Consider the following 9,750-nt stretch of genomic DNA (forward strand, 5'->3'; position numbering starts at 1 on the left):
TATGTGGACGCATCCAGTGAGTGTAGTGTATGCAGACGTGCCCAGTGAGTGTAGTGTGTGTGATTCGTGGTCGTCCTGTGTGTGGCCCTCTGAACCTGCGTCTAACCACATGTTAATCCCCCGAGTAGCTCAAACTTGGTCACCTTCCCACCACACACACACACACACACACACACACACACACACACACACACATACTAACTTTTTTTTCTTTATTGATTTTTAGTGTTGTTGATGTGTGGAGGTGTTGGTTTGTATTATAAATAAACATAGTGGACAAACATGCCTGGCATGTGCATCTCCCGCCTCCCAGGGTCCCACTTCATCACCCGTTCTCCTTCACCTCTCATCACCGACCTTGTTTCGTTTAAGAGGAGGATTGAACCACCCCCTCAAGGAAGATGAACAACAGCGCAGGATGGATGAACAACAACGGATGGAAGATGAACAAAAGCTCAGGGAAGATGAACAACAGCACAGGATAGATGATTAAAAGGGAAAAGGAATATGAACTACAGCGCAAGTAAGATAAACAACAGCGCAGGTAAGATGAACAACGGTGCAGGGAAGATGAACAACAGCGCAGGGAAGGTGAACAACAGCACAGGGAAGATGACCAACTGCGCAGGGAAGATGAACAACGGCACAGGGAAGATGAACAACAGCGCAGGTAAGATTAACAACAGCGCAGCGAAGATGAACAACGGCACAGGGAAGATGAACAACGGCGCAGGGAAGATGAAAAACAGCACAGGGAAGATTAACAACAGCGCAGGGAAGGTGAACAACGGCGCAGGAAAGGTGAACAACGGCGCAGGGAAGATGAACAACAACGCAGGGAAGATGAACAACAGCACAGGGAAAATGAACAACAACGCAGGTAAGATGAACAACAGCGCAGAGAAGATGAACAACAGCGCAGGGAAGATGAACAACAGCGAAGGGAAAATGAGCAACAGTGCAGGGAAGATGAACAACGGCGTAGGAAAGGTGAACAACAGCGCAGGATAAATGAACAACGGCATAGGGAAGATGAAGAACGGCGCAGGAAAGATGAACAGCGCATGGAAGATGAACAAAAGCGCAGGAAAAATTAACAACAGCGCAGGGAAGATAAAGAACAGCCCAGGGAAGATGAACAACAGCGTAGGATAGATGAACAACGGCAAAGGGATGATGAACAGCAGCGCATGGATGAACAACAGCGCAGGATAGATGAATAAAAGGGAAAAGGAATATGAACTACAGGGCACGAAATATGAACAATGAAGCTGGGAATATGAACAACAGCACAGGGAAGATGAACAAAAGCGCAGGGAAGATGAACAACAGCGCAAAGAACTACGGCGCAGGGACGATGAGCAACAGCACATGAAAGATGAACAACAGCGCAGGGAAGATGAACAACAGCGCAGGGAAGATGAACAACAGCGCAGGGAAGATGAACAACGACGTAGGAAAGGTGAACAACAGCGCAGGGAAGATGAACAACGGCGCAGGAAAGGTGAACAACGGCAAAGGCAAGATGAACAACGGCGCAGGAAAGATGAACAACAGCGCAGGGAAGATGAACAACAGCGCAGGAAAGATGAGCAACAGCGTAGGGAAGATGAACAATAGCGTAGGGAAGATAAAGATGAACAACATTGCAAGGAAGATGAACAACAGCGCAGGATAGATGAACAACGGCAAAAGGGAGATGAACAACAGCACAGAGATGATCAACGGCGCAGGAAAGGTGAACAGCGCAGAATAGATGAACAACGGCAGAGGGTAGATGAACAACGGCAGAGGGTAGATGAACAACAGCGCAGGATAGATGAACAACAGCGCAGGGAAGATGAACAAGAGCGTGGCACAGATGAACAACGGCGCAGGGAAGATGAACAACGCAGGGAAAATGCACAACGGCACAGGGAAGATGAACAACAGCGCAAAGAAGATGAAAAACAGCGCAGGGAGGGTGAACAACGACGCAGGGAAGATGAACAACGCAGGGAAAATGATCAACTGCACAGGGAAGATGAACAAGAGCGCAGGGAAGATGAACAACAGTGCAGGAAAGATGAACAACAGCGTAGGGAAGATGAACAATAGCGCAGGGAAGATGAAGATGAACAACAGTGCAAGGAAGATGAACAACAGCGCAGGATTGATGAACAACGGCAAAGGGAAGATGAACAACAGCACAGAGATGAACAACGGCGCAGGAAAGGTGAACATCAGCGCAGAACAGATGACCAACGGCAGAGGGTAGATGAACAACGGCAGAGGGTAGATGAACAACAGCGCAGGATAGATGAACAACAGAGCAGGGAAGATGAAAAACAGCGCGGGAAAGATGAACAACAACGCAAGGAAGGTGAACAACGCAGGAAAAATGAACAACGGCACAGGAATGATGAACAACAGCGCAGAGAAGATGAAAAACAGCGCAGGGAAGGTGAACAACGACGCAGGGAAGATGAACAACGCAGGGAAAATGATCAACGGCACAGGGAAGATGAACAAGAGCGCAGGAAGATGAACAACGGCGCAGGAAAGATGAACAACAGTGCAGGAAAGATGAACAACAGTGCAGGGAAGGTGAACAACGAAGCAGGGAAGGTGAACAACGCAGGGAAAATGATCAACGGCACAGGGAAGATGAACAACAGCGCAGGACAGATGAACAACAGCGCAGGACAGATGAACAACAGCGCAGGGAAGATGAACAACAGCGCAGGACAGATGAAGAACGGCAAAGGGAAGATGAACCATGGCGCAGGGAAGATGAACAACAGCGCAGGGAAGATGAAAATTAGCGCAGGGAAGATGAAAAACGAAGCAGGAAAGGTGAACAACAGTGCAGGGAAGATGAACAACGCAGAGAAAATGAACAACGGCACAGGGGGATGAACAACAGCGCAGGGAAGGTGAACAATAGCGCAGGGAAGATGAACAACAATGCAGGGAAGATGAAGAACAGTGCAGGGAAGATGAACAACAGTGCAGGGAAGATGAAGAACAGTGCAGGGAAGATGAACAACAGTGCAGGGAAGATGAATAACGGCGCAGGAAAGGTGAACAACAGCGCAGAACAGATAAACAACAGCACAGGGATGAACAACAGCGCAGGAAGATGAACAATAGCGCAAAAACAGATGAACAACAGCGCAGGGAAGATGGACAATAGCGCAGGGTAGATGAACAACGGCACAGGGAAGATGAACAACGACGCAGTATAGATGAACAACAGCGCAGGGAAGATGGACAATAACGCAGGGTAGATGAACAACGGCACAGGGAAGATGAACAACAGCGCAGGATAGATGAACAACGGCACAGAGAGAATGAACAAGAACACACGGAAGATGAACAACAGCGCAGGATAGATGAACACCGGCAGAGGGTAGATGAACAACAGCTCAGGGAAGATGAACAACAGCGCAGGTCAGATGAACAACGGCACATGCAAGATGAACAGCGGCGCAGGGAAGATGAACAACAGAACAGGAAGATGAACAGTAGCGCAAAAAACAGATGAACAACAGCGCAGGGAAGATAAACAATAGCGCAGGATAGATGAACAACGGCACAGAAAAAATGAACAACGGCGCAGGGAAGATGAACGACAGCGCAGGGAAGATGAACGACAGCGCAGGGAAGATGAACAACAGCGCAGGATAGATGAACAACGGCGCAGGGAAGATTAACAACAGCGCAGGATAGATGAACAACGGCAGAGGGTAGATGAACTACGGCACAGGGAAGATAAACAAAAGCGCAGGGAAGATGAACAACGGCACAGGGAAGATGAACAACGGCGCAGGGAAGATGAACAACGGCACAGGTTAGATGAACAACAGCGCAGGGAAGATGAACAACTGCGCAGGGAAGAGGAACAACAGCGCAGACAGATGAAGAACGGCACAGGGAAGAGGAACATCAGCGCAGGGAAGATGAACAACAGCGCAGGGAAGATGAACAACAGTGCAGGATAGATGAACAACGGCACATGGAAGATGAACAACGGCGCAGGGAAAATGAACAACAGCGCAAGAAAGATGAACAACAGCGCAGGACAGGTGAACAACGGCAGAGGGAAGATGAACAGCACAGGAAAGATGAACAACAGCGCACGACAGATGAACAACAGCGCAGGAAAGATGAAAAACAGCGCAGGGAAGATGAACAACAGCGCACGACAGATGAACAACAGCGAAGGGAAGATGAACAACAGCGCAGGATAGATGAACAACAGCACAGGGAAGATGAACAACGGCGCAGGGAAGGCGAACAACAGCGCAGGATAGATGAACAACGGCACAGGGAAGATGAACAACAGCGCAGGGAAGATGAAGAACAGCACAGATTTGATGACCAACAGCGCAGGGAAGATGAACAACAGCGCACGACAGATGAACAACAGCGCAGGGAAGATGAACAGCGCACGGCAGATGAACAACGGCACAGGGAAGATGAATAACAGCGCAGGGAAGATGAATAACAGCGCAGGACAGGTGAACAACGGCACAGGGAAGATGAACAACAGCGCAGGGAAGATGAGCAACAGCGCATGACAGATGAACAACAGCGCATGACAGATGAACAACAGCGCAGGGAAGATGAACAACAGCGCAGGATAGATGAACAACAGCGCAGGATAGATGAACAACAGCGCAGGACAGATGAACAACGGCAAAGGGAAGATGAACAATGGCGCAGGGAAGATGAACAACAGCGCAGGGAAGATGAAAAATAGCGCAGGGAAGATGAACAACGGAGCAGGAAAGGTGAACAACAGAGCAGGGGAGATGAACAACGCAGGGAAAATGAAAAACGGCACAGGGAAGGTGAACAACAGCGCAGGATAGATGAACAACAGTGCAGGGAAGATGATCAACAGCGCAGGACAGATGAAAAACGGCAAAGGGAAGATGAACAATGGCGCAGGGAAGATGAACAACAGCGCAGGGAAGGTGAAAAATAGGGCAGGGAAGATGAACAACGGAGCAGGAAAGGTGAACAACAGAACAGGGAAGATGAACAACGCAGAGAAAATGAACAACAGCACAGAGAGAATGAACAACAGCGCAGGGAAGGTGAACAACAGCGCAGGGAAGATGAACAACAGTGCAAGGAAGATGAATAACGGCGCAAGAAAGGTGAACAACAATGCAGAACAGATAAACAACGGCACATGGAAGATGAACAACAGCGCAGGGAAGATGAATAGTGCAAAAAACAGATGAACAGCGCAGGGAAGATGAATAGTGCAAAAAACAGATGAACAACAGCGCAGGGAATATGAACAATAGCGCAGGATAGATGAACAACGGCATAGGGAAGATGAACAACGGCGCAGGAAAGATGAACGACAGCGCAGGGAAGATGAACAACAGCACAGGATAGATGAACAACGGCGCAGGGAAGATGAACAAGAGCGCAGTGAAGATGAACAACAGCGCAGGATAGATGAACAACGGCAGAGGGAAGATGAACAACGGCAAAGGGAAGATAAACAACAGCGCAGGACAGATGAATAACAGCACAGGGAAGATGAACAGCACAGCACATGAACAACGGCAAAGGGAAGATAAACAACAGCACAGGGAAGATGAACAGCAGCGCAGGGAAGATGAACAGCGCAGCACATGAACAACGGCACAGGTTAGATGAACAAAGGCGCAGGGAAGATGAACAACTGCGCAGGGAAGATGAACAACAGCGCAGGACAGATGAACAACCGGACAGGGAAGATGAAAACAGCGCAGGGAAGATGAACAACAGCGCAGTGAAGATGAACAACAGCGCAGGATAGATGAACAACGGCACATGGAAGATGAACAACGGCGCAGGGAAGATGAACAACAGCACACGTTAGATGAAGAACAGCGCAAGGAAGATGAACAACAGCGCAGGGCAGATGAACAACGGCACAGGGAAGATGAGCAACGGCACAGGGAAGATGAATAACATCGCAGCGAAGATGAACAACAGCGCGGGATAGAGAACCAACGGCACATGGAAGATGAACAACGGCGCAGGAGAGATGAACAACAGCGCAGGGAAGATGAACAACAGCGCAGGACAGGTGAACAACGGCACAAGGAAGATGAACAACAGCACAGGGAAGATGAACAACAGCGCACGACAGATGAACAACAGCGCAGAGATGAACAACAGCGTAGGGAAGATGAACAACAGCGCACAACAGATGAACAACAGCGCAGAGAAGATGAACAGAGCAGGATAGATGAAAACGGAACAGGGAAGATGAACAACGGCGCAGGGAAGATGAACAACTGCGTAGGATAGATGAACAACGGCACAGGGATGATGAACAACGGCGCAGGGAAGATGAACAGCACAGGTTTGATGACCAACAGCGCAGGGAAGATGAACAACGGCGCAGGGAAGATGAACAACAGCGCAGGACAGATGAACAACGGCGCCGGAAGATGAACAAAAGCGCAGGGAAGATGAACAACAGCGCAGGACAGGTGAACAACGGCACAGTGAATGAACAACAGCGCAGGGAAGATACAGCGCACGACAGATGAACAACAGCGCAGGGAAGATAAACGACAGCGCAGGGAAGATGAACAACAGCGCAGGATAGATGAACAACGGCACAGGGAAGATGAACAACGGCGCAGGGAAGATGAAGAACAGCGCAGGGAAGATGAACAGCAGCGCAGAAAGTATAATAAAAAAAATAATAAAAAAAAATATATATATATATATATATTTTTTTTTTTTCTTTGCTTTGTCGCTGTCTCCCGCGTTTGCGAGGTAGCACAAGGAAACAGACGAAAGAAATGGCCCAACCCACCCCCATACACATGTATATACATACGTCCACCCACGCAAATATACATACCTACACAGCTTTCCATGGTTTACCCCAGACGCTTCACATGCCCTGATTCAATCCACTGACAGCACGTCAACCCCGGTATACCACATCGATCCAATTCACTCTATTCCTTGCCCTCCTGCATGTTCAGGCCCCGATCACACAAAATCTTTTTCACTCCATCTTTCCACCTCCAATTTGGTCTCCCACTTCTCCTTGTTCCCTCCACCTCCGACACATATATCCTCTTGGTCAATCTTTCCTCACTCATTCTCTCCATGTGTCCAAACAATTTCAAAACACCCTCTTCTGCTCTCTCAACCACGCTCTTTTTATTTCCACACATCTCTCTTACCCTTACGTTACTTACTCGATCAAACCACCTCACACCACACATTGTCCTCAAACATCTCATTTCCAGCACATCCATCCTCCTGCGCACAACTCTATCTATAGCCCACGCCTCGCAACCATACAACTTTGTTGGAACCACTATTCCTTCAAACATACCCATTTTTGCTTTCCGAGATAATGTTCTTGACTTCCACACATTCTTCAAGGCTCCCAGAATTTTCGCCCCCTCCCCCACCCTATGATCCACTTCCGCTTCCATGGTTCCATCCGCTGCCAGATCCACTCCCAGATATCTAAAACACTTTACTTCCTCCAGTTTTTCTCCATTCAAACTTACCTCCCAATTGACTTGACCCTCAACCCTACTGTACCTAATAACCTTGCTCTTATTCACATTTACTCTTAACTTTCTTCTTTCACACACTTTACCAAACTCAGGCACCAGCTTCTGCAGTTTCTCACACGAATCAGCCACCAGCGCTGTATCATCAGCGAACAACAACTGACTCACTTCCCAAGCTCTCTCATCCACAACAGACTTCATACTTGCCCCTCTTTCCAAAACTCTTGCAATCACCTCCCTAACAACCCCATCCATAAACAAATTAAACAACCATGGACACATCACACACCCCTGCCGCAAACCTACATTCACTGAGAACCAATCACTTTCCTCTCTTCCTACACGTACACATGCCTTACATCCTCGATAAAAACTTTTCACTGCTTCTAACAACTTGCCTCCCACACCATATATTCTTAATACCTTCCACAGAGCATCTCTATCAACTCTATCATATGCCTTCTCCAGATCCATAAATGCTACATACAAATCCATTTGCTTTTCTAAGTATTTCTCACATACATTCTTCAAAGCAAACACCTGATCCACACATCCTCTACCACTTCTGAAACCACACTGCTCTTCCCCAATCTGATGCTCTGTACATGCCTTCACCCTCTCAATCAATACCCTCCCATATAATTTACCAGGAATACTCAACAAACTTATACCTCTGTAATTTGAGCACTCACTCTTATCCCCTTTGCCTTTGTACAATGGCACTATGCACGCATTCTGCCAATCCTCAGGCACCTCACCATGAGTCATACATACATTAAATAACCTTACCAACCAGTCAATAATACAGTCACCCCTTTTTTTAATAAATTCCACTGCAATACCATCCAAACCTGCTGCCTTGCCGGCTTTCATCTTCCGCAAAGCTTTTACTACCTCTTCTCTGTTTACCAAATCATTTTCCCTAACTCTCTCACTTTGCACACCACCTCGACCAAAACACCCTATATCTGCCACTCTATCATCAAACACATTCAACAAACCTTCAAAATACTCACTCCATCTCCTTCTCACATCCCCACTACTTGTTCTCACCTCCCCATTTGCGCCCTTCACTGAAGTTCCCATTTGCTCCCTTGTCTTACGCACTTTATTTACCTCCTTCCAGAACATCTTTTTATTCTCCCTAAAATTTAATGATACTCTCTCACCCCAACTCTCATTTGCCCTCTTTTTCACCTCTTGCACCTTTCTCTTGACCTCCTGTCTCCTTCTTTTATACATCTCCCACTCAATTGCATTTTTTCCCTGCAAAAATTGTCCAAATGCCTCTCTCTTCTCTTTCACTAATAATCTTACTTCTTCATCCCACCACTCACTACCCTTTCTAATCAAACCACCTCCCACTCTTCTCATGCCACAAGCATCTTTTGCGCAATCCATCACTGATTCCCTAAATACATCCCATTGCTCCCCCACTCCCCTTACTTCCATTGTTCTCACCTTTTTCCATTCTGTACTCAGTCTCTCCTGGTACTTCCTCACACAAGTCTCCTTCCCAAGCTCACTTACTCTCATTTTGCTTTGTCACTGTCTCCCGCGTTAGCAAGGTAGCGCATGGAAACAGACGAAAGAATGGCCCAACCCACCTACATACACATGTATATACATACACGTCCACACACGCGAATATACATACCTATACATCTCAATGTATACATATATATATTTATATATATATATACACACACAGACATATACATATATACACACGTACATAATTCATACTGTCTGCCTTTATTCATTCCTATCACCACCTCGCCACGCATGAAATAACAACCCCCTCCCCCCTCATGTGTGCGAGGTAGTGCTAGGAAAAGACAACAAAGGCCACATTCGTCCACACTCAGTCTCTAGCTGTCATGTAATAATGCACTAAAACCGCAGCTCCCTTTCCACATCCAGGCTCCACAGAACTTTCCATGGTTTACCCCAGACGCTTCACATGCCCTGGTTCAATCCACTGACAGCACGTCGACCCCGGTATACCACATCCTTCCAATTCACTCTATACCTTGCATGCCTTTTACCCTCCTGCATGTTCAGGCCCCAATCACTCAAAATCTTTTTCACTCCATCTTTCCACCTCCAATTTGGTCTCCCACTTCTCCTCGTTCCCCCCACCTCCTGACACATATAACCTATTGGTCAATCATTCCTCACTCATTCTCTCCATGTGACCAAACCATTTCAA

At 47.4% G+C, this 9,750-nt stretch overlaps 1 protein-coding gene across 1 annotated transcript; it reads left to right on the forward strand.

Annotated features, from left to right (window-relative positions):
- The first annotated feature begins 3,886 nt into the window (after nt 1–3,886).
- On the forward strand, nt 3,887–4,468 carry LOC139760212 (uncharacterized). Its single transcript, XM_071683147.1, has one exon. It carries the CDS (start codon nt 3,998–4,000, stop codon nt 4,466–4,468), a length of 471 nt encoding a protein of 156 aa, XP_071539248.1. The 5' UTR covers nt 3,887–3,997.
- The last annotated feature ends 5,282 nt before the right edge of the window (nt 4,469–9,750 follow it).

The sequence above is a fragment of the Panulirus ornatus genome, chromosome 35 (genome assembly GCF_036320965.1).
Source record: "Panulirus ornatus isolate Po-2019 chromosome 35, ASM3632096v1, whole genome shotgun sequence".
Taxonomy (NCBI): domain Eukaryota; kingdom Metazoa; phylum Arthropoda; class Malacostraca; order Decapoda; family Palinuridae; genus Panulirus; species Panulirus ornatus.